Source organism: Erpetoichthys calabaricus, chromosome 2, assembly GCF_900747795.2.
Source record: "Erpetoichthys calabaricus chromosome 2, fErpCal1.3, whole genome shotgun sequence".
In the NCBI taxonomy this organism is placed as follows: Eukaryota; Metazoa; Chordata; class Cladistia; order Polypteriformes; family Polypteridae; genus Erpetoichthys; species Erpetoichthys calabaricus.
Window position 1 is genome coordinate 5,005,974 of NC_041395.2, and position 26,216 is coordinate 5,032,189.

Sequence of the window (26,216 nt, forward strand, 5' to 3'; positions counted from 1 at the left end):
CTCCCAGAGGTGCCCATGCCAACTCACCCACCCTTTGGTTCTCTTCCCACTGCTCATTTCTAGTCTTACCTTGTGAGTCTTCCTTTCAAGTCCCAGAAATTTAGATTTCCGTCCACATCTCCAAGAACGAGGACGTCTCCCTTCCAGACAATGCAGGTGATGCTGCCCATACTGCCCTGCCAAAGGGAAACAAAGTGGCGCTGTGGGCATTCACAGGATATGAGGGATTGGTGAGCAGCTAGAGGCACTTCATCTCATTTCAGGGCCCGGGCTGGGGGTCCGGTCTTGCAGCCCCCTGCAGGTCACCCTTGGTCAGTTGTGCTCGTCACTGGAGGAGCTCACTTCCTAACGAGCACAGACCAGCATGCCTCCCACTCACTTTACTCTATGTAGCGCCTCACACAAAACACAGCAAGAAAAGAAGGTCCCACTTGGGACTCCCTCAAGGCACCTGACAAGGTAGGTGATCACTTAACTGGGAATGAAGGAATAAGCAAAGTCATTTGGTATCGCAGACAGTAAAAGTCTGTGCCCGCCACAGTCCTGGCATTCATGACAGAGTACCCAGAGTGGGAGATGACAGTCAACTAGATGGATGATGTGACGGGTGAGGAACAGCCAGCCTGGCGTTGAATTGCTCTGCAGCACTAAAGTACCCATTAAAATGTCACATCCTTCCAGGGCCTCATCGTGATGACCACAGCCAGGTCTGAGCAAATGGTCACGGAGAATAGACAGAATCGGACTGGCCTACGGACAGGGGGTCAAAGTTAAAGGCAGGGCAAATAGCTTACAATCCCACCCTACCTTGACAGTTTGGTGCAACTGGGCACACCCTGACATTACGAGTGTCACCAAGTGTGGCCAACAAGTTCATCCATCCATCCATCCATCCATTTTCCAACCCGTTGAATCCGAACACAGGGTCACGGGGGTCTGCTGGAGCCAATCCCAGCCAACACAGGGCACAAGGCAGGAACCAATCCCGGGCAGGGTGCCAACCCACCGCAGCCAACAAGTTCAGTAAATGGTAAATGTGGGCCAGATCTGGAACATCGAGGGCAGACATTGTCTTACTGCTTAAGAGGCTAAAGTGACAGAGGAGCCAAGCAGATGTGCAGGTGGTGCTGCCAGCTTTGGTTCCACCATTTGAACAGCAGAGTGGGCTGTAGGTGGCTGCAAGGGGCACTGAACCTTAAAACACCAGTAGGCCAGCTTCTCAAGACACAGCCAGTGCTGACTAGTTGACCAACAAGCAAATGAAGAGGTGAGGACTTACATCAGGAGGAATCCTGGCCCCATCCTTCACTGAGGTGCCCTCCACCGTGAAGTGATACACCTGCCCGTCCGTGTCGGTGAAGACAAAGTGCTCGCGGGCGGAGATGTTCTGGCTCAGCTCTGACTTGCTTTGGGCTTCCTGCAAGAGACTGAAGAACAGAGAAGGTGAGTTGAGACGTTGGGAGCAGGTGTGTGTGTGCCAACATGATCACACCTAGACGGGGTGCCATGGCCTGCTCACCTACCTGATGATGGATGACTCAATGGTGCCAATTTCAGTTTCCGAGACCGTCTGCCTGGCGATGGCCTCCCGCGCTGCCAGCTGCTTTTTCCTCAGGCTCTTCAAGTTGTGTGTCGGCGACCACTCCTAAGGGCACAAAAGTCACAAAATGGCACTCATCCCACAACACTGGAGAAAACAGCGCCCCCTTGTGTGCAGCTGTGCCTTCTAGTTATTGATGGCACATAGCTGTTAAGACATGCCAGGCACCATTCCAGAGCTGGCCTGAAGGGGGCACTCCATCTCCTGACAATCATGTATGTGTGGGTCTCAACGGCTCCCCCTAGATTTTTTTAGTTTTTTATATATTTAATTTGAACCCCTGTCTCAATTTTGGCAAGATGATCACAGTATTTTTCTGTTTCTAATCATGCTCCTTTTACCAAGGGGGACCCCACCGCACAGCTCTTCTAACCGCACTCACTCACAAGACAGTAAAGGATAGAAAACACTGCTCTAGATGGCACCATTACCACACAAGGGACATACATGAAACTGGCACACCAGACCCCCAAACTCCACAGGGCGTACTCACCAGTGCGGTCACAGAAGGGAAGTTTTTTACCATCTCTCGCAGCAGGGTGCCCGTCCTGACATCCCACAGCTCCAGTGGTTTGTCTTTGAATGCGACAGCCAGGTACTGCCTGAATGAAACATGGGACAAAGATGGCAGTGAGCCCCTTATACATCGACGGGCAGTGATATAAGGGCACAGAGGGAAAGGCTTGAGCGGGTCACACTGTACTGCCTGAAGCTGAGCCCTAAGGGGGCAACGCTCTGTCTGCATTAAACTGAGAATGAAAACTAGATGGCACTGGCCACCACCATGGAGCATCTCATTAAATGTGGCATCGGCGTTGTCACAGGTCTGAATGGCTACATTCCCCATTAGTATGTGAACTGATGTGCTAATTGACACCAGCAGTTCAAAACCCTTGATAAAAGCTGGCTGTAAACACCAATGATGCCAGTAGGCATAACTTGGAGAAGACAGCATCAAGAACATTGCCACCCTGAGCTTCTGATCATCTACTGTGCCCCCTGATGTTTTGCCCAAGGAGTGGTGTGTGCCATTGATTTTTTTTTTATACAAAAGGTGTTAGAGAAAACTCAACTGACCAGGAGTCCCAGATAGCACTGATCACATCACCCTCTGGTGTCCAAGATCTGTTACTGATGGCATCCCCATCTTCATTTCTCTTTTGTGTCTAAACTGTCACTGATGGTATCTCCAACTTCATCGCCCTCTAATGCCTGAACTTTGTTACTGATGGTATCTCCGACTCTACTGCCCTCAAGTGTCTGAGCGGTAACTCATAGTATGCTCTACTACATCGCCCTGTTGTTGATGAGGCTCTCGACTGCATCGCCCTCTAGTGCCTAAACTCTGTTACTGATGGTGCCCACCGACTGCATTGCACTCTAACATCTGAGCACTGGCACTGATGTTATTTCTGACTATATCGCCCTCTAGTGTTTAACTGCTACTGATGGCACCCTGGACTACATCACGCTCTGGTGTCTGGGCTCTGTTACTGATTGTACCCCTGACTGCATCCCGAGTCCAGTGAAATTCTTTCTTGTATGTGCTAATCTTGAAACATGCTGTCAATCACCAGTGTCTGGATTAGTGAGTAGATCTACCTGACCTTGAAACTTCTGTCGCCCTTACCTGAAAATTCCCAGAAGTGCCTGAATTCAGGTTACCGATGGCACTAAATGTCCACTACAGTCCATACCCCTTGACAAAAACTGGATGTAAACACTTGTGGTGCCCGAGGGCACACCCTGAAGAAGCCAGCATCTCGAGATGTGCTGCCCTTAGCTTCTGACCATCTAGAGTGCCCCCTGATGTCCTGTCCTTAAGTACCATAACTCCATTGCAGTGTTCTGTAACAGCCAACTAATGGAGACCCCCCGGCTAGAAGCGAGTTAGCGTATAAATCAGGTGATCGGAGTGCCCATTTCTCAGATCACCACACAAGCCGCCAGCTGACACACTTACTTCAAATGGGAGATTTTAATCATTTCAATCGGCGGCTCATCGTTGCCTCGCTCTCCCCGGAAGGCTGTGCTTCTGCCTAAGAGGAAGAAGTTATTTAGAAACAATCAGTGAGGAGCAGCTCCTGCCGAATTGACCTGTCACATCTCCTACATCTCTGTCGCTGTCCTCGAGCGTCGCCCCGGGCAACCCAGCGCCACGCTGCGACAAGTCATTAAAAGCTCCGGGCGACACCCCCCCCCCCCCCCAATAACCCCCCCTCCGCCATTAACAATTCACTGCCAACACTCACACTCGGTTCCCACACGCTAACCAGCAGGATGCCATCACTTTGCCCGTAACCAAGCAAATGATGTGGGAATTAGCTGAGGTGCGGCCTTTCAATGCCATGCCTGTAACCCCAAGGAAAAAAAAAAAAAAAAGCAAGGCCTAGCGAGCCAGGACCACTCACCTGTTGGCAAGTCAACCAGCTGTAGTTCATTCCTGACCAGGCCCAAGTTGTTAGGCGAAGACGTGGCAAATGAAACAAAACTCGTTAAGGTTGCCCACTCAATACCTCTGAAAGAAACAAGTAAAACCTCTGAGGGAACAGAATCTGAAGGTAACAACATCAAGGAAAAATGATCCAGCGCTGACATCAAGGGTGATCCACAAAGAAGGTGCCAGCCAGGAAACAACCAGACCTACAAACAGCATATGGAAGCCACTTATGGGGCAGTAATAAAACGCACAGAAGGTGCAAGGAAACAAACAAGAGCCCAAGGGAGGGCCAGTCTGGCTCAGGGTGGAACCTGGCAGAGCTGCAGCGCCCTCTTGGGTTTGAGTGGTGCCTTCAGCTTTGACCATCTGAACTGTCTCTCACAGGACAGTGTACACTGCACAGTGAACTTCTCACTTGCCAGTCTGACCAACATGCAACACATTACCACTCACCGGTGCCATGATAAACAAGAATGTGTTACAAGTGTGACAATTACCATACAAACAGGATGTTGGACATATAAGTGAGATATTTGCACAACAAAAACCTCATCTGGCATGATGGCATCCCTAAGTACACTGCCATCTGGTGTTTGATGGCATGCTTGACTTACAGCTTCACTGCTATCTAAATGTCTATGATGTCACTTATGACACAACTGGTTAGTAGCAGCAGCAGTGCTCTCTAGTGTCTGCACTCTGTTCATGATGACATGCCCTTAAGTGCACAGATGGTCCCGATGGTACATCTATTTAACATCTGAGTGTCTGGCACACATGAATGGCACAAACCAGCACAGAGCTGAAGTTTGGCCTGAAGGGTACCACCACCTATACAGTACTTTAAAACTGTAATGTCACTTGATGCAGAGAACTTGCTGGCACAAAGCGGAGGCTTAGGCCAAATACCATGTCGCATCAAGCAAATGCTTCCAGCAAACACCATGGAATGTTCAGAGCCATGCCATGCAACATGGCAGTGAGGCAGGACAGAGGGCATCCCACTTCCCTTTGCACACTTACTTGACTTCGCAGGAATGGACACTGAGCTCCTTAAACAGCATGCCGCTGGTGAGGATGTAAATCAGAACAGATCCATTACTGGTGCCTGAAACGAGACAAAGAATGGCTTCAGCTTGTGTTCAGAGTGTGCCATTAGCAGACTGGTGGCCCGACCTGATTGGAGCAGTAGCAGTAGCAGTACAAATCATTTGGTTTTGGGTCTGATCTGAGTTGTTACCTGTCAGTCCCATTCAGAACTCCAGAGTGTGGTGTGGCCAAGAGCAGAAAACAACTCAAACGAAAGGGCAAATAAGAAAAAGAGTAAAAGGAAGGAAAAAAGCCAGGGATGAAAAGGAAAAGCTGGCATTGACAAAGGTCACAGGAACCAACTGCTGGCCACAGTAGAAAAGAATAAACTGTCATGGCTCTGCGTGACAATACTGGACAGTAAAAAGGCATGAGAGCGCCCCCTGGAAATCTTCACACTTACCGACTGCCAGCAGTGACCTGTAGTGGTTCATGTTCTTGGTGGTCAGCGGAGGGCACATGCGGATGACAAATGGAGGCAGTGGAAGTCCAGACAGTAGCCCAGTGAGGAGGAACTTCAGGTGAACCTCCTGTTGTAGTGGCGACTTCAGGGGCTCATCACCTGTAACCACAAGACATCGTTCAGTGCAGGGACATCTAGACCCTCCGACAGAATCAGAGGACACGAAGAATAAAAAAAAAAACAAACAGTGTGTCCATTGGCAGGACTTCCACATCCTCAGACTTAAGATCTGCATGCCCCATCGCAGTCTGCTGAAGGTGGGGCACAGGGATCATGCCCAATCAGGAGGCTCTATTGGCCATTACTTGCTTATTCACTCAGTGTGGCAAGCTGCCACCAACAGCCAAGGACATATGTCTGAGCAAGTAACTTGACTCAGCGGAAGGGCAGTGTTGTGGATCAACAGTCACATTTATGTTTGCTCCACCTATCATGTTGTCCAGTGACAGGTCAAGGATTCTCTTCTGCTGCAGACCCAATGGTGTCCCACAGAATGAAGCTGGAGAAAACAGGGGTGACACTCCAGAGCTGTGGAGGAAGGAATGAGAGATCAGCAAAGTAAGAGGGACAGCACGGCCGAGATGTTCTGTTCTGAGCTCTCCAGTGCTAATCAAGAGCTAATACCTTTTGCTACTCCAAGCTGTTCGCTGACCTGCCCTGGGGTCTTAATGGATGGCCACCTATCATTCTGCCTATTCTATTCTGTCTTCCCTCAGGTCCTCACCATTATTAAGAAGATCTTGTAAGTTCTCATTAGATTTCTATGCCCGTCACTTAACTTGTGATTCTGGATTTATTTTGCTCAGTTGCTCTGTCACATGTGCTATATGAACGAAGCAGTGCTTGTGTATTATTGTACTACAGGGGAGGTGACAGGGACATTTTGAGTTACTGAGACAGAACCCATTTGCTCGTTCTTTAGGGTAAGATGCAAAGTCAAAGCAATTCCTCTTCAAATCCTGCACTGCCCGTTAGCAGCAGTCACACCAACAAAGTGGTGGTCACAGTGGCCAGTAGCCACTTTTGCCATGCTTGACTGTGACACCGGTGGGCTGACTGCGGCACTTCAACATGGGTGAGGTGGCACATGAGCAATGCTTCATTTACTCACAATTTTCTGCATGCAAGAGTCTAGAGATTCTCTAGCTGTAAAATGTCATATTGAGTACTGCCCACCTAACTAGCCTGTAGCCATCATCACTAGCTCCTTGGCGAGTATTAAATACAGGTGGCCCAGGTCACAAGTAAACAACAAGTACCTGTGAGAAGCGTGTAGAGGTGCAGTGCCAGACTTCACCTCCCACAGCATGACTCTTCCATCACTGATAAAGAGGGCAGCAGAGTTCTCGCCAACTGGGCAGCAAGCCATGCTGTAAGGCCGCACTGTTTTGGTCACCCTGATGGCATCACACTGGCAGCGGAGGTCATAGGCGAGATCCTGCACATTCTGTTCTAAATTGGAAAGTAGACAAACAGATTAGTGATTCACGGATTCAAGGCGCAAAGCTTAAGAGAGGTGGGCTGTCGAGAGACACAGGAGGAAACCAGAAAGCAAGAGCTGCTGCGTACTAAGAGAGAACAGTCAGTCAGTCATTATCTAACCCGCTATATCCTAACACAGGGTCACGGGGGTCTGCTGGAGCCAATCCCAGCCAACACAAGCCGCAAGGCAGGAACAAATCCCTGGGCAGGGCACCAGCCCACCGCATAAGAGAGAATAAGTGATCTGCAAATCAAACCATTATGATGAGTGGAACAGCCACCCCAGCCCTGGAGAGCCGACAGTACTAAGGTGTTCTGAAACCCCCTTCACTCCTAAAAGCACAGACACTGTTGGGCTCCCCATCACTGAAATTTAGTGACATTCACTCATTTGTTGGAATGGCATGGGCATTCAAAGTGGTGTTCACTGACGACAGTACCATGGAAATAATGGGGACTTCCCAGAAGTCAAATCTGTAAGAAAATTGGGTGCTGCACTGCATTCTGGAGAATGTGGAGTGTACTGTATACCATCTCTGAGATGGCAAAAAAAAACTAATGGATTTAAAAAAAAAAAAAAAAAAATGAACAATTTTTCTACAGGATATTAGGAAAACTAAACTGCAACTGGAGGGGAACTTAGAAGAAACTGCACAAGTCGACCCAAAGATGAAAGAGAACAGGCAAAGAAAAGATCAGGTGCATTTAGAACAAAGAGCCAAAGATGAAAGATACCAAACAATCCAAAAAAGTGGAAAAACAGTATTACGCGGTAATATTCTGCTTGCAGTGGTATAATAATTAGGTTCAGGTGGTTTTCAGGTAAGGAGGATTGAAGAAGTTTTGAGGTCCGGTGGTTCTGTTTGTAACTCCTTGGCACCAAAGAGCAGTGACATGTTGCACATTGATTAGCACATGCAAGTCAGACTTTACACTTGGCAGTAAGGACCCTATAAACCCAGCTAGCCCCACCCAGTCAGCTGCCACTCAAACATCTAGCCACGCCCACCCTTCTGCTATACTAGTAGCCCTTCTCCTTTTCCTTCTTATAATTTACCTGCAATGTCTAGAATATGCATTTATGACAAGTGTAAGATTTTTCAGGTAAGGAAGACGGAGGCTTTGAGGTCAGGCAGTTCTACTCACTAATCATCAATATGCTGCACGGTGATAAGCACAAGCAAGTGAGAGTATCACTGTTCTCTGTACATGTGACAGTAAGGACCCTATAAACCAATATATCTATAGTTTACTTTCAATTTATAGAATCCACCCCTTAACACTTTATAGCTATTTAAACAACCTGGACAATGACAGGTCATTCAGCCCAAAAAAAGCTCGCCAGTCCTATCCTTTCCACTTAATTCCTGTAAAATAAAACCAAGTTGAGCTTTGAAAGTCCCTAGAATCCTGCTGCCTACTACACTACTTGGTAACTTGTTCCACGTGTCTATGGTTCTCTTCCTAACATTTGAGTTAGGTCTTATCATCCATCGTCAAGTCTTGCCAGGTTCAATTCCTGTCCAGGCCCACCAGTAATGACTCTGCTAACTCTAAGGTATCTGCTTTGGTGTCATCTGTAAACTTGTGCAGCAAGTAAGAACAGTAATGACCGATATAAACGTCTCAAGCCCGCCTCTGGTCTGCAGCCCCTCAAGTATATATTGCCTGACAAACCGCTGTTCTCCTCTTTATAATTTACCTGTGATTTATGTTATATGCATGTATAGCAAATGTGTTTGGACATCTTTTAGGTATGGATGACAGACGTCTCAAAGTGAGGCGAGCCAGAGAGTGCACATGCAAGTCAGAATTTCACTGGAGTCTGCGTGACTATTAATAAAGACCTCATTATTCTATAAACAGCTAGTTTCTATCAAATCTATAACAAGTGGTGTCCATTCCAAAGATGCTCCCTGTTGTCATCATGTTTACCGCTCCCGTTTATTCTAAAAATATGGAAGGTGCTATAAACAAAGTATCTGCAATCAATCTGAAATCAATCAATCAATCTGCCTCAAGTTCTCCTTCAATTTGGTAGGACAGCCACTGGCACAGATGGGATGTGTCCTACAGAGATGTTGTTATCTCCCTGGTGAATGGTAACACATTACAGTTACCAAAATAATAAGCAACAACAACATTTATTTCTGTAGCACATTCTCTTATAAAGGATGCAGCTCAATGTGGTTTACAAAATAAACAATAGGCAAGTTACTGGGCAACAATGTTACTGGACTGGCATCCTATTCAGGGCTGGCTCTGGCACAGTGGCAGTGCTGCTGCTTTGCAGTTTGGTTTTGCTTCCCGGGTCCTCCCTGTGTGGAGAGCGCTTTGAGTAGTGAGAAAAGCGCTATATAAATGTAAAGAATTATTATTATTATGGGATGTTGCCTGGAGAGGCTCCAGCCCCTGCAACTCTCAACTGGGGTAAGTGGGTTCAGTAAAGGGTTTGATATGTCTGTTTAACATTTTAAAGGAACAAACTGCAGTGGAGTTTTAGATATAAAGACGGGTCACTTCAAAATGTAGTGTACAAGTCCATCTCAAAACCAGAAGCAACGCTTTACTTTAAATGACTCCAGAGTGAATGACAAGCTAATTCAAGGAGAAAAGGCAGCCGAGTAACACAATGAAGTCAAGTAACTCCAGTGCTAAGCACAGGGCTCATCAGCACAAGACAATGGCGGCTATGCAGGATATTAGGGAAGCTAACTGGAGAGGTCGACCCAAAGGGGAAAGAGAAGAGGCAACAATAAGATCAGGTGTATTTACAACAGCAAGGGGGAATAAAATGTAGCGGTGCTACTAGAATTTGAAACTGCAACTCCCAGCAGTCCCTGCAGTGGCTCTAATTTTTCTTCTGCTGAGGTTGCAGGGGCTGCTGGGGTCAAAGGAGGTCAGCGCGACTTTTAAAAAGGGGGGCCGGTGACCAAAAGAAGGTTTTTTTTTTTGTAATTTGTGCTTCAAGTTTCTGTCTGTCTGCCTTCTGTTGGGTTACCTGTACTTATTCGTTTTGCCCTGGATCGTTTTGTGGTTGCGGTCTGGATTGTCTGCCTGTGTACATAAGTGGATTCATGGCCATCCTACATAGAAGGGAGCGCTCCTGAACCATCCACCCGTCTTCACCATCTCAGGAACTAGCGGTAGGACTATCTTTACATTCCCATCCAACATGCAGATCTCTGCACTATCTGTTCCCATTACATTTCATCCGTTGCCATTTCTCATGGACTTTACTGTATGTGTTTTGTTGCAATTAATGTATAATCGCCGTAAGGGGAACAGGGGTGGGATCGTTGTTTTCACTATAAGTGTTAATACATTCTTTATTTGCCGTTTTATTTCTGTTGGTTTTTTGTCTCTGTCTGTGTGTGCATGACGGTCGGGCCATGGCTGGGTCCACCATAAAAATAAAGAAATCACCGCCTTCTCGACGGTGTGAATCTTAGCGGCACTGGACTGCTATAAAAATATGCTGAAAAGGGAACAGTAAATTCAGTCAGCTCTTACAGGAGGACTTCACCTTCGCAGAGGTGGGTTCATTTCTCAGAAACCAAAAGGATTATTAATGGAGAGTTAACGGGCACCACAAACAAAACAGCTCGGAGAAACACAGAGAGACGCGATCCTAGCAGGTGCCATCACAACCGAGCAGACAAATCTGCTGCTGGCTGAAGGAAATTGCCTTCAGTGCTCTGGTAGAGATGGCAGGCAGCTTGTAATCCCAACACTGCGAGTTTGCGTCCCATCTTTGCCGTCTCAAGGAGGTCAGAGAGATAAAAAGAGAGCGTGAGTCGCCCTGAGCAATTCATCGCCGGTGACAGGAGAATGAAACGATAATGGAGATGACAAAGACAGAAGTAGTGCCACACACGTTTAAAAACGCTGAAGGCAGGCAGACGGCTGGGACTGGAGCAGCACATACGTTAATTACATACAGTGAGAGACTTCACTTCCATCCATCCATCCATTTTCCAAACCGCTGAATCCGAACACAGGGTCACGGGGAGACTTCACTTTCTGGAATTCATTTTAATTTGATAAATTTGCTATATTTGCCTATCAGTCTACACTCGCCGGCTAACCTATAAAGACAAAGGTTTAGACATTCATTAGAAACTGAACACTCAGCTCTCTCATTCCCAGAAGTATTCAGACCCTTTGCTGTGGCACTCCAGCTTGTGCTCAGGTGTAAAATGTTTGCCTGAATTCTCCTTAGCGTGTGTCCAGAGCTTGACTGGAGTCCACCTGCGGACAACCGAATGGATTGGACAACATTTAGAAAAGCATGTGTGTACAAGCCGTGTATGTGAGGACCACAATTCACCCTGCACGTCAGGACAGGTGAGCCACAGGCCAGGGCAAGGATTTCAAGGAAGTCAATTATTATTATTAAACCATTTCTAAAGGTCTAAGTGTTCACAGGAGCAGTGGACTCAGGAATTGTGAAATGAAGGACGTTTAGAACCACTAAGACTCCTCCTCGAGTTGGCCATGCAGGCAAACTGAGTAACTGGGCAAGAAATGCCTTACTCTGTGAGGTGTCCAATGGTCACTCAAACAGGGTTTCAGAAGTCCTCTGCTGTGATGGGAGAACATGTTGGAAGTACGAACATCTCCACAGCACTCTTGAGTGAAAGGCAATTAAAGGACTCTTGAGCACGAAAGACAAAAAACTCTATAGGCCAAAGTCCAAGCTGTATGTTTGGTGAAAACCAGGCACTGCTCCTCACCTGTCTAATGCCGTCCCTACAGGGAAGCACGGTGGTGGTGGCATCATACTATGAGGGTGCTTCTCAGCAACAGGGACAGCGAGACTGGCCAGAACTGAGGAAAAGATGGATACCTAGAAATACACAGAGGTCCTTGAAGAAAAACATTATGTCAACTCAGATTGCGGCAACACTTCAGTGACCTGAAGACAATGCTAGAGTGGTTTTGGGACAAGTCTCCGAGTGTCCTTGAGTGGCCCACCCAAAGTCCACAGAGCACGTGTGGATAGACCTGAAGATGGCCGTTTACAGGCGCCTCCCAAACAAGTCTAACGGAGCTTCAGAGGATCTGCCTGGAAGAATTGGATGAACTGTCCAGATCCACCTGTGCAAAACTTGTAGAGACTTAGCCAAGGAGACACAAAGCCGGAATTGTGCCAAGGGGGCTCCTACACAGTACTGATTACATCAATGAACGAGAGAATTCACTTTCTGATTCTGAATGAATTTGCAAAGCTTTCTGAAAACATACTTTGAGTGTAGGTTGACTGGTACCTTCCTGCTTCAAAAGGACATCAAATATAAGAAAACAAAAGTGAGCCATCTGAATGAACACAGACCAGTGGTGCCGACTGGCATTGGGGTGACTGAATGAAGAACACAGACCAGTGGCGCTGACTGGCATTGTGGTGTCTGAATGAACACAGACCAGTGGTGCCGACTGGCATTGGGGTGACTGAATGAAGAACACAGACCAGTGGCGCTGACTGGCATTGTGGTGTCTGAATGAACACAGACCAGTGGTGCCGACTGGCATTGGGGTGACTGAATGAAGAACACAGACCAGTAGCGCTGACTGGCATTGGGGTGACTGAATGAAGAACACAGACCAGTGGCGCCGACTGGCATTGTGGTGTCTGAATGAACACAGACCAGTGGCGCCGACTGGCATTGTGGTGTCTGAATGAAGAACACAGACCAGTGGCGCCGACTGGCATTGTGGTGTCTGAATGAAGGACACAGACCAGTGGCGCCGACTGGCATTGTGGTGTCTGAATGAACACAGACCAGTGGCGCCGACTGGCATTGTGGTGTCTGAATGAACACAGACCAGTGGTGCCGACTGGCATTGTAATGACGTGCTTTGAGAGACTGGAGGTTATTCCAGATAGACTGGGCCAGCCCCAGTTTGTATGCCATCAGACTTGGTCCATATACCTTTCACTTCCTACCATCCTAGCACACGTAGATAATAATAACTTGCATTGGCAACCCCGTTTACAGAATACAAACCAGTGTTTAATGCTGTTGAGCTGGCAAAGCTGACCACCAAACTTGACTTAGGACTTCGTGTCCAGTCTACAACTGGATTTTAACTAGAAGACCTCACATCCTCCATGCTGACCATCAACACAGGCACCACAGGCACAGGGTAGGGTGCTGAGCCCCCTGGTAGGATTGTGCAGTCAGACACAGCGACAACTCCAGCAATACATTTGCTGATAACACCGTCACCCTAGGCCGATGATGTGATGACTTATAGAGAAGTGGTCTACCTGCGGACTTAGAGATGCTAGGACAGCAATCTCACCTGACATCTCAATGTCAGCAAAGCCAAGGAGCTGGTCACAGAACTGAGGAAGGAGAAGGCAGACTGCCCTGTCATCTACATCGGAGGGATGCTGTGGAGAAGGTGAACAGCTTTCCTAGAGTGAGCATCACTAATGAACTGAAGTGGGCACAGCACATTTCAACCCCCATCAAGAAGGCTTACCAGTGCCACTATTTCCTCAGACGTCTGAGGAGGACAGCTTGCATTTCTCCTTTTGTTCTCATGCACTTCTACAGATCCTCACTGGCCTCATCACATCCTGCTCAGCCCAGGGTTGTAGGGCACTGCGGTGGAAAGTGAAGGTGGCACTGCTTATTGCCAGAAGCCAGCTGCCTGCAGTTTATGTAACACAAGCACAAGGGGTTATTAAAGACCTCAGCCATCATGCAGTCTCTTCTCTTCTGGACCATCAGCATTTGCACCAGCAGATTCCGACTGTGTCTCTCCACGGGTCATTAGAGCCAGCCATAACAACATTACCGAGGGTGTTCTTGTGTATTATACAAATATACAGAAGTTAGTGTTTTATATGAAGTCTGACAGTGCATATGTTACATTCTATGTATTTTCTGTTGATGTAGCATTAGTTTGACTCTTCTGAGGAGGCAAACACCTAAGAATTTCATTGCACTGAGTACACACGACCATAACACCAAACACAAGGAAGGCGACTGGGCCAAACCGACCAACTATAAAACAGTTAACTGTGCCTCACAGATAAACTCCTGCAAGCCGTTATTAAAGAAGGGATAAAGCGTCACCTGTCATGAAAGGGTGAATCAGTGAGCAGTCAGCACGGTTTTGGGAGGGGCAGACTTGTGTTTAATTACTGCCAGAATTAATGAGGAAGCCACACAAGCATTTGAGCACAGAAGAGCGTGATGCTATTTATCTGAGATTTCAAAAGCTTTTGATAAAGTCCCACAGGAGAGACTGGTGATGAAACTGAAAGAAGTCGGAGTTCAAGGCACAGTGTTCAGACGAGTGCAAAACTGGCTAAAAACACAGAGGGCAAAGGGTTATGGAACTATTTAAAAGCGGTGTTGATCAGAGATCAGGGTCGGGGCAGAGGATTTTTTTTTAAAAACGTGTATAAAAGATATGGATAAAAATGGAGCAGACAAGTAGCTGGAGTTTACAGAGGACACTAAAGCAGGTGGACACCTTAGTGAGAGCACAGTCATTACCGGTGGACCTGGACAGTTACTATACTCCGGAACACATGAGGTGGGAAATAAAAGTAGAGTGTGATGGGACATGGGGTGTTGGGTTAGGGGTCCACAAATTGAAAAGTAAACTTTAGGTATATTGGTTTATAGGGCACTGTAATGTGAAACTATGACTTGCATACACCAACAAAAATGTGCCAAGTCGCTTCTCTCCAGAACCACGATTAGTGAGCTGAACTACATTGTAGCGGTGCTACATGAATGGGGACATCTTAAATGTCTTCTGTACTGAGTCGTGTCTTTCATAGCGTTATCCCATTTATATGACCTATGTGTGCCTGTTTAAATGTTGTACCCTGGAACCACCGGGGGGAAGGATAACACTGTGGAACCCTCTTGATAGTCTTCCCTGTCAAACACATCACTTCCATCAGGGCCACTGCTATTTAAACAAGAGAAAAAAATCGCTTACAACACCGACACTTCACCGAGGAGAAAACAGCCAAGAGAGAGCGCCGATACGGATCACTTTACAGCTTTAACTACTTGCCGCTTTCAACTTCAGACTTCAACGACTTTAACACCGTCACGCAAAGCCCCGGGGTTGTGGATTATACCGGCACACCGAGGATATACGGTGAGGCTGTTCTTTGTCATTTGGGAGAGGATCAAGCCTACAATTTCATTTGAGTATAATTACCGTAGGACACTTTCCATCTCGACAAAATTCATATTGACTAATCATCCTCCGTTAAATCCTCTGGACTTTCATGTATGTTTCGTGTTCTCTGTGTATCTTACTTGTTTCATGTTCAGTGTAGGGACGAGGGAGGGTGTGTGCTGCATGACTATTAATGCAATTTTTTATTACATAGCGCTGGTCACGTTTTGGGTTGTGTGTGGTGTGGGGGGCTTTAGAGGGAGTGAAGCAGAGATTATTTTGTTGTTTGTTTCTTTGCACTATTAATATGCTATATACACATTATTATTATTTTATTTACTGTCTACTTTTTGATTATTTAACCGTTGAATGGGGGAAGTTACTTGAAAGAAGTACGGCTTGTCTGGACTAACGTTTCCTCAGGTTGCCAGGCCACAAGTGGACAAGTGGGTCGGTCGTTACAACTTGATCTTGAAACATCAGAAGTCCACATGACCGTCATCACCAAGTTCTTCCATGTGAACCCTGAATACAATGAGGACTGATTGAGGTCATTTATGGTAGGTAATAATGATAATTCATTACATTTATATAGTGCTTTTCTCAGTACTCAAAGCGCTATCCACACAGGGAGGGACCGGGAAGCGAACCCACAATCTTCCACAGTCTCTTTACTGTAGAATGCTGGTCAGGTGGTCTCGTGGCCTCGAACCCCCTGCAGATTTTATTTTTTTTCTCCAGCCGTCTGGAGTTTTTTTTTTTTGTTTTTTCTGTCCTCCCCGGCCATCGGACCTTACTTTTATTCTGTTAATTAGTGTTCTCTGATTCTATTTTCTTATCTATTTTGTCTTTTATCATCATGTAAGGCACTTTGAGCTCCATCATTTGTATGAAAATGTGCGATAGAAATAAATGTTGTTGTTCCATACCTGAAATAACAATCTTTCTTTGAAATGATGGCATTCCTGGCTACGTTGTTCTCTCGTATTTGAGGTGGCTCTGCTGGTATGCCCGTCTACGTCGCCCCCTAGTGTCTGAGCTGTTACTGATGGCATCCCAGACTACGTCGCCCTCTAGTGTCAGAACTCAGTTACTGACAGCACCTTTAACTATGTTGCCCTCTAGTGTTTGAACTCTGTCACAGGTTTATTGGATCCTTGTTGTGCCATGTACAGAATACAGTGAAAGTCTTACTTGCATATCCTAATCACCATGCAATATAGAGGAGCAATATTAGAGGAGCAGCTTCAGCAACAGACTGCTGTCACCGTCCTGCTCCACTGACAGACTGAGGAGATCGTTCCTCCACCACACTAAGTGACTCTTTAATACCACCCGGGGCTGGTTAACATTATTCAAAGTTATTGTCTGTCTGTATACCTGCATTGTTATCACTCTTTAATATTTTCTTTATTTGTATGCTGCTGCCTGGAGTATGTGAATTTCCCCTTGGGATTAATAAAGTATCTATCTATCTATCTATCTATCTATCTATCTATCTATCTATCTATCTATCTATCTATCTATCTATCTATCTATCTATCTATCTATCTATCTATCTATCTATCTATCTATCTATCTAACCCTGCTGACTACGCCATCTATCTATCTATCTATCTATCTAACCCTGCTGACTACGCTATCTATCTATCTATCTATCTATCTATCTATCTATCTATCTATCTATCTATCTATCTATCTATCTATCTATCTATCTATCTATCTATCTATCTAACCCTGCTGACTACGCTATCTATCTATCTATCTATCTATCTAACCCTGCTGACTACGCTATCTATCTATCTATCTATCTATCTATCTATCTATCTATCTATCTATCTATCTATCTATCTATCTATCTATCTATCTATCTATCTATCTATCTATCTATCTATCTAACCCTGCTGACTACGCTATCTATCTATCTATCTATCTATCTATCTATCTATCTATCTATCTATCTATCTATCTATCTATCTAACCCTGCTGACTACGCTATCTATCTATCTATCTATCTATCTATCTATCTATCTATCTATCTATCTAACCCTGCTGACTACGCTATCTATCTATCTATCTAACCCTGCTGACTACGCTATCTATCTATCTATCTATCTATCTATCTATCTATCTAACCCTGCTGACTACGCTATCTATCTATCTATCTAACCCTGCTGACTACGCTATCTATCTATCTATCTATCTATCTATCTATCTATCTATCTATCTATCTAACCCTGCTGACTACGCTATCTATCTATCTATCTATCTATCTATCTATCTATCTATCTATCTATCTATCTATCTATCTATCTATCTATCTATCTAACCCTGCTGACTACGCTATCTATCTATCTATCTATCTATCTATCTATCTATCTATCTATCTATCTATCTATCTATCTATCTATCTATCTATCTATCTATCTAACCCTGCTGACTACGCTATCTATCTATCTATCTATCTATCTATCTATCTATCTATCTATCTATCTATCTATCTATCTATCTATCTATCTATCTATCTATCTATCTATCTATCTATCTATCTATCTATCTATCTAACCCTGCTGACTACGCTATCTATCTATCTATCTATCTATCTATCTATCTATCTATCTATCTATCTATCTATCTATCTATCTAACCCTGCTGACTACGCTATCTATCTATCTATCTATCTATCTATCTATCTATCTATCTATCTATCTATCTATCTATCTATCTAACCCTGCTGACTACGCTATCTATCTATCTATCTATCTATCTATCTATCTATCTATCTATCTATCTATCTATCTATCTATCTATCTATCTATCTATCTATCTATCATTACCACTCTCTGATGCCACAATCAGTTAGTAGAACTACCTGACCTTGAAACTCCTGACTTCCTGAACAAATTTTTTATAACCAAGAAGTTTAAGAAACAGCGGACAAATATCTCAAAACACTAAAAAGACATCTTGCCATGTTAAATATTTCTATTAAGAGAAAAGCAGTAGTCAAAATGTAGTGAAGTCGCTTAATTTCAAAGGAAAAATAGATAACAGAGTAAACAAGAACTCTTGGCTGAAGCCTCCAGGAGAACAACAAGATTCATCAGCATTTGAAAGAAAGCTTATGGAAAAAAAACAAACAAACAAACAAGGCTGAGCACCACAGTTAAAAAAAGGACATCAAGTAGGTGCCTCACTGTAGGCAGTGTGTCTGCCACCCCACATTTTGTTCTGTGTTCCTGTGTTCCTCTGTCTGCTTACCTTTCTGCTGACTTTGGACATTCCAGTGACTCACCCCTCTCTGTCAGCTCCTCCTGTACTATGAAAAGGACTTAGGAGTCAAAGTGGCCTCCTATCTGTTCACAGCATTTGTACAGCAGAACCAATTAAAAATTGACGCTAGTTTATATGGCCCACCATGTGTTGAGTCCAAGTAAATAAAGGCCAATCAACACTCATCTGGAACACTGAGTGCAGCTTTTAGTCTCCACGTTGTAGGGAGGACAACGGAACGCTAGGGGCAGTCTGGAGAAAAGTGACACACTGACACTGGGACTGTGGGCAACAAGCTGCTGTGACTGATTAAAGGAGCTCAGACTTTACAGTTTAAGAGGAAACATGAAGTTACTTGAAAAAGGAGTTCCTCAGCAAAAGCAAGGGGGCGTAGGTGGGCTGTGGTTGAAGGGAAGTTTCACACTTAACGACAGAACGAAAGGTCTTCACACAGACCCGCAGAAACACAGAATGAGTAACCAAGCAGTTTGGTGGATAGTAGTCTCAAGTCAAGTCAAGTCAAGTCAAACAGTATTTGGAGGGCATTAGAGACCATTTTGAACTCGTTCTCATCAATGAGTTTTACACGTGCCTATCAGAATGGTGAGCAAGAGTACATCTTTGTAGTTGCCATCTGTGAACAATCCCAATACAATCTGGTGGAATCGTGCTCTAAGCAGGCTGTGCCATCTTTTGGCTATGTGGTCTGCTCAACATGTTGGTTGTTGTACCTGCCAAGTTACTGAATACCACCGTGTGACCCCTAGTTTGTAATGCATTGTGTTCCTTATGGTGTTGTTGCTGCTGAGGAATTGCTCAACCAGCGGGGTAGCTCGAGTTCGTGCTACTCGAGGCTATCTGAATATGTTAAACTATGTAAATAGAAAATTAAACTGACGTATAGAGAAAAGTTAAGATAACTTTTGCATAGATGTATTCATATATAGAGAAACAGCAATAATTTTTCACATCTAATTATTTATAAGCATCAATTAGACAAGAATAGAGTATAGACGCACTGATAAGCCGTGTTCTAATTATTGGTTTAATATAATCACGCTGAGGAAACCAGAACCAGTGTAGTGTACAAGTGATAGGTGGGGATGTTTTCTGCACAGAGTAAGAATGCATTCGGATTGGTAACAAAACGAAATTAGAAATTGTAAATCAGTTGTTCATCTTCCTAGAGATTCTTGTCGGTGTAATGTTTCTGTTTATTTTTGTTATTGCCTCATAAATTTTCTGATGCCGTCACAGAAGGACAGTCTGAAAATGATTTTTTTGAAACATCTGTGGATAAAAATTAGAGAATTTTATGTTTTTCATTCATGAATGATATTTTTCTGAACCTTGCTGCTTACACATGAGTTGTGCTGAGCCTTTTTGGCCAATAATGCCGCCCCCAAAAATGTGCCGCCTGGGGTGGACTGCCCCCTCCTAACCATGCCACTGCGCTCAACACCCTCCCTTCCTTAAGGTGACACAGCTGGTCACCAGAATTACAAGCAGCACATTCTATTGCTCAGCTAAAGGGAGACCTCCATGTAGCCAGCAGCCAAGCTCTGACGCGATTGTGGCGTTGCAGTGATTTTGGAATTTTTTACCTTGCTCAAGTGTTCCCATTCATTGTTTCTTCACTTGGTTTTTGAATATGAAAACATTTGGTGGCCATCTTCATGTTGGACCCTGGGTCATGTGACACCTTGAGCCTATAAAAGTCTCAAATTCTCATGCAAAAGCTACTGCTAACAAACAATACTTCCATGACACTTCTATAATCAGCATGTTTTTTGACTTTGCTTTGCTTTTGCATATTGGACTACAGTGATTTGGTATTTTCTTCTCTTTCTTTCAATTAAAGAAGACGTATTATGTCCAAATCTTATTGAAGAATTTCATCACGAAGGGTTATCAACAGAAAAAATGAGTACACAGGCAATCCTAGCACTGAGAAACGATGAAGTCAAACAAATTAACATGAAAACTGTCGATCGGTTACACGTCACATTGGTTAAATGCGTATCAATAGACTATGATGAAACAGTTGGTGGTGATGGTGCGGAAGATGAAAACATCAACTTACAATATCATGAAGAATATCTACAACTGTTAACACCGTCTATTCTTCCACTGCACAAATTACTGTAGACAGAAGGATGGATCCAAGAAAGGTAATGTAGTCCATCTTCAGGGGATAACATTAGACCCCAAAGGAGATCTTGATACGCCATTCGTATTAAAACGTTTACAGTTTCCCGTTAGAATCGCTTTTGCAAAGACAATTAACAAATCACAGAGCCAAACATTCAAAAAAGTTGGTTTATTTAATAAAGAGAAAGAAATGAAATTCACTCACGGGCAGATATACGTTGCGTTGTCACGATGAAAGTCCAAACACAGAATCAAAATTCAATGCGATATTGACAAAAAGTTAATTAAAAAAAATATTTTTACTTAAGTTTTACAGTAAAAGTGTAAGTTTAAAAAGTTTGTGTGTTAATTTCAAAGCCGAACAGAACGAAAACGTATTACTCAACGAATACCTCTAACACAACATGAAGCATAATTTACTTTCAAATTATTACGTTTTACTCTTTTTTTAATATGGGTAATTACTGGCTGTAATGTAAAATAGTTAGTTCTATTATGCATATGTAACAATTCCCATTAAAATAAAAATCTATTTAAAATGTACATCTGCATCCCCATACGTAAGCGGCAGAACTGCAAGGAGGCTAACGTGTAGCACTGGCACGGGTGCTGGTGAGTGAAGTGAGCAGGGAGAAAAGCCTCTTAGTATTTAATAAGTAAAGAGTTTATGAACAAGAGATTCAAAAAATAACAGTAAAAAGTAACAAATGGTTGCTTAGATGAAGCAAACCAATAGGGAAGAAAATCACATCTGCAAAGCCAAAAGCAACATTAAAAAAAAACAGAGAATCAAAAGACATGAACTTACATATACCGGGAATCCAAAACGATGTGGAAAAACAAGAGCAGCAAGCTAAACCCTCAGCAAAAAACTGAGGAAGGCGCTCTCCTGCTGGTGTTGCTTGGCTCCCCTTCTTGGATTTCTTTGGTCTTTTCTGGATTTCATGTTTCTCTATTGATTCAGGCAGATTCTGATTCTAATTCTGATTATGGCGGAGTGGTGGCTCTGAGGCTAGGGATCTGCACTGGCAATCAGAAGGTTCGAATTCGGGTTTGAATCCCGCAAATGCCAAAAGGGACTCTGCTCTGTTGGGCCCTTGAGCAAGGCCCTTAACCTGCAATTGCTGAGCACTTTGAGTAGTGAGAAAAGCGCTATATAAATGCAAAGAATTATTATTATTATTCTCCAGTTTATGGATTATTGCTCTTGTCAAAAATCTTTTTCTTGGGATTGCAGATTTGGTTTTTTGAGTTTCCTATCTTGAGGGAACATTCTGCATTTTTGCCTCTTTGACAGATTTGCTTTATGGTTCACCTGTCTCTTTTAGGGAATTCTAAACTTTGCCCTTTTTGAGTGTACAAGCCACAAGACTGCCTTAGAGTTTCGGGGCCAGGCATACTTTGTGTTTCTAGGGCTTCTTGGAGTTTGAGGCCTAGTTGTTGAAACTAATACCCTTTTTGAGTTTTGTGAGCCTCTCAATCACAACAGGTGCTCAATGTCTCTCGGCCTTTGTTTCTGCCAGTTACAGGTCTCCTATCAACTCACACCTATATATATTAAGTCATAGGGAGGCCCCGGGGTCCAGTGTAATTATGGGGATTGCAGGGTTCAGTGAAGCTTCATACAGGCTTTGACTCTCACTCTCGCCTCACATCGGCCTGTTAACTGAAAACTGTACGTAACGCTGCTTCGTCAGTGCAGTCTACAGATGCTTGGTTTCCTATATCCAAGGATAGTAAAGCAGAAGTGAGAAGCGTCACATCATCCAAGAGATGGCTGTCCATGACATTCTGACAAGGCCCAAAGTGAATGTAAGAGTCATTTGTTACTTAGTAAGGTTATGTTAAGTATTTCCTTTGTTGTGCTAAAATGCCTGCCTGTATATTAATGCGTAGTTTATGGGAGATTCTATTATAACCCGCACAAGCTGAACTGAAATGGAATAATCTAATTATTTCTTGTTTCTCTAACTATGCTCTGAAGGCATGGAGGGTACACAGTTTCAAACCATGCCCTACTGAATGCATTGTATCCCATAAAAGTATTTGTTTTGACCATATTGAATATGCCATACGTATAGAACATATAAGTAAAGCATGTATAAGTTTGCCATAGAAAAATAACACAACTTTTAAGTATACAAAGCAACTGAAATTTAACAAGAAAAAGTTAAGTTTGTACAAGAAACATTTTTTCCTTTTGCCTTTCATTCTGCAAGTGTAACGTTTTTCTCTATTTTTCTGTGAACTGTTCTGCTATGAATCTTCACTAAACCCTTTTAAAACAAACTTTACTGAACTGAGAAATTTCTTCTGTAAGCATTTGACTCAAACAGATCCTGCCTCACCAACCCAGGAGCAGCTCCATTTCAAGACCCTGGAAAAGACACAGAAACAGTGAAGAAGCGAGCAACTTCTTACCGGACTCTTCTGACAGAGCGCACGTTGATCTCCGCACTCTTAGAGTTATGCAGCCATTTTCATGCAAGCAGAAGAGTGCATCCCTCTGGCGGCAAGGAATGACCTGAAAGAAAGAGAAGGACAACTCATGACGTGCACCTTCTGTAGATATATACACACACTCACTCAGACAGACAGACAGACAGACAGACAGACAGACAGACAGATAGACAGATAGATAACGGAGTCCCCAGACACAATAACACCAAGTCCACACCATAGTCTCTAATGAGCAAAATACCTCCTCCTTCAGCTCCTCCATTTGAGTTTGAGCTTTTAATACAAAATAGTTTTACTAATCACTTGCCTTGGCAAATTATATTATTTCTGTTAGTTCACTGACCAGTTTTTGTGCAACAGAAACAAAAGAATAAACAGTGAGACATGAGTCAGCCCATAGTTCAAAGTAAGCTTTTCATTGTAATGTAAATGAGTCTAAACCTTAATTGGAGAGGAAGGTCAGCGGAATGGTGAGGATGCAGTGAGTAGAGTTGGTGAAGGTGGATGAGTTTAAATACTTGGGATCAACAGTACAGAGTAATGGGGAGTGTGGAAGAGAAGTGAAGAAGAGAGTGCAGGCAGGGTGGAGTGGGTGGAGAAGAGTGTCAGGAGTGATTAGTGACAGACGGGTATCAGCAAGAGTGAAAGGGAAGGTCTACAGGACGGTAGTGAAACCAGCTATGTTATATGGGCTGGAGGCGGTGGCACAGGAGACAGAGCTGGAGGTGGCAGAGTTAAAGATGCTAAGATTTGCATTGGGTGTGACGAGGATGGACAGGATTAGGAATGAGGACATTAGAGGGTCAGCTCAGGTTGGACGGTTTGGAGACAAAGTCAGAGAGGCGAGATTGTGCTGGCTTGGAGAGATGCTGGGTATCTTGGGAGAAGGGTGCTAAGGATAGAGCTGCCAGGCAAGGTGAGAAGAGGAAGGCCTAAGCGAAGGTTTATGGATAAGGTGAGAAAGGACATGCAGGTGATAGGTGTGACAGAACAAGATGATGAGGACAGAAAGAGATAGAAAAAGATGATCTGCTGTTGTGACCATTAACAGGAGCAGCTGACAAAAGCAGATGAAGAAGAAGAAGGTTGTTCAAGGAATGATATCCAGATACAGAAAGCAAATGTTCATAAGGGACCAGTGTTGGGAAACATTATTTTAAAATGTAACTTAGTTACATTACTCATTACTTACAAAAAAGTAACTAAATTTGTTATATAGTTACTTATTATAAAATATAGTGTGTTACAGACTGTGCTTTTGCATTGCTTTATTTTTTCTTCTAATAGAGGTGTGAAACCCATACTTATAATCAAAATAAATCTATTTCCTTTAACACAGAAAAACACACATTGTAGCATTCGCGACTACTTCCTTTCAGATCAAGAAAGATAATAACATAAAGCAGGACAGACTGGGAAAAAAATAGCAAACAAACACGTACTTACGTATTGTGGTTATGGATAATGCAGGATAGCTTGATAAGGGTTATTTATTTAGATATTTTAAACTGCATGCGTTGAACACTTAAAGTCGGCTGCTGACCTGGCTGTGTGCTCACTTTCAGTCTCCTCCGCTCTGTTTGTTTGATCTGAGTAGGGAGCAAATGCAGGACAACGTCATCGTCCCCACTTGCCATGCTGCCTGTGTTTGAGTGACGTTTGAATACATGCTTTGAAACTGCTCCTGTCTCCACAACAATAAAGCCAATTTTTTTTGGGAACCTGGACTCACCTCCTTCTCTCTCTTGTACAAATCTGTGACCCACACTTCACAATACACACACACCTGAATTGTTCAATTTGAAATTTTAAACTGAGGAACAGAGAGGTAAATCAAAGAAAATGTTTCCTTGTCCCAAACATTACAGGGCACTCTGTATGTGTGTGTGTGTCATATATTATATATTGTCACAAACATGCGCCTGAGAGGCAGCTAAAGGGCATGAACAATGGTAGTTCCACGCCAGACCAGGGGGTGGCGAAGTGCACTGACTTTCTCTGTCGATCCTCTGCACACCATCCACAGGAAATCCCGCAAGGTTCCAGCGCCTATGATGATGTCACTTCCGTGTTCGGTGCCTATGATGACGTCACTTCTGGTTCTAGCACCTATGATGAGGTCACTTCCGGTCCCAGGTTTTAAAGCCACCATCTTTGCTTCTCTTATTCAATTCTGTCTTGGACTTTGTACCAGTCACAACTCACAAACATTTACCCATTTGCAGCCAGGGCATATTACATAGGTGGCTGCAAATATGTATATATATATATTTATACACATACACATACACAAACACACAAAACCCTTTGCAGAGTGACTAAGAAAATATATTTAAATGACATCCATGACACTAAGCTTAGGACTTTGATGTTAACCTAACCCTCGAGAGAGAGCTCAGTACAATGTAATGCCGAGCACTACTTGTTCTGCTCCCCGGGCTCCACAGGAGGGCTCAACGTGGTTGACCCCACTGGCCAGAGCTTTCTTATTTTGTTCCAGACGTTACCAATGTAAGCACTGAAATGACGGCTCAAATAAGGAGGTCTCAAGTGTTCAGCTTACCAGTTAAGAGAAATGAAGAGGGAGCGGCGCTCTAGGACTTGAGAGTTTAGGGTTACACATGTTCAGTCAGCAGTGCCAGTTGATACCGGACTCCCTTCACGCAGCTTTCACCCCAGTCCAGTAAGTCCATTTATGGGTGCGCGTGGTCGTTGAGGACTGCAGAGTTGGCACTGGCTAAGTGGGTATAAATGTGCACGGGTGAAAGGACATAACACACATGTTTTGACTTCTCTGTACAATTCTGTGTCTGTGGCCAACTGTAACAAATTCCTAAAGACTCACTTGTGTGCTTCTCTTCCCATAATACACATTGCAGTTGCCATTTCAGGGGGATTCTTGCTGAACACACACTAAAATAAACACTGGTCAGCCAAGGCTTATTCATATAAAATGTCTACAGTTATTTGTTGAGTAGATGAAACGCCGAGTCCCCTCTGAGTTCATTAAGCAAAACAAGTAACTTTAGCCAAAAAAAAAAATCTCATTATAATGAGCACAGCGGCAGAGAGCCGAACCAAAGAGCGCCCCCCAGAGACGC

The 26,216-nt window shown here is 44.0% G+C and overlaps 1 protein-coding gene across 1 annotated transcript in view; it reads right to left on the reverse strand.

The window, feature by feature from the left end:
• wdr11 (WD repeat domain 11) overlaps positions 1–26,216 on the reverse strand; it is a 95,931-nt gene that overhangs the window by 3,913 nt on the left and 65,802 nt on the right. The window contains exons 7-17 of the mRNA XM_028825604.2: positions 23,077–23,179; positions 6,852–7,044; positions 6,020–6,120; positions 5,533–5,691; positions 5,064–5,148; positions 4,012–4,118; positions 3,564–3,639; positions 2,094–2,202; positions 1,524–1,645; positions 1,280–1,427; positions 70–176 (exon numbers count right to left, since the gene is read on the reverse strand). Coding sequence (XP_028681437.2) covers positions 70–176; positions 1,280–1,427; positions 1,524–1,645; positions 2,094–2,202; positions 3,564–3,639; positions 4,012–4,118; positions 5,064–5,148; positions 5,533–5,691; positions 6,020–6,120; positions 6,852–7,044; positions 23,077–23,179 — 1,310 coding nt within the window. The remainder of the gene's footprint in view (positions 1–69; positions 177–1,279; positions 1,428–1,523; positions 1,646–2,093; positions 2,203–3,563; positions 3,640–4,011; positions 4,119–5,063; positions 5,149–5,532; positions 5,692–6,019; positions 6,121–6,851; positions 7,045–23,076; positions 23,180–26,216) is intronic.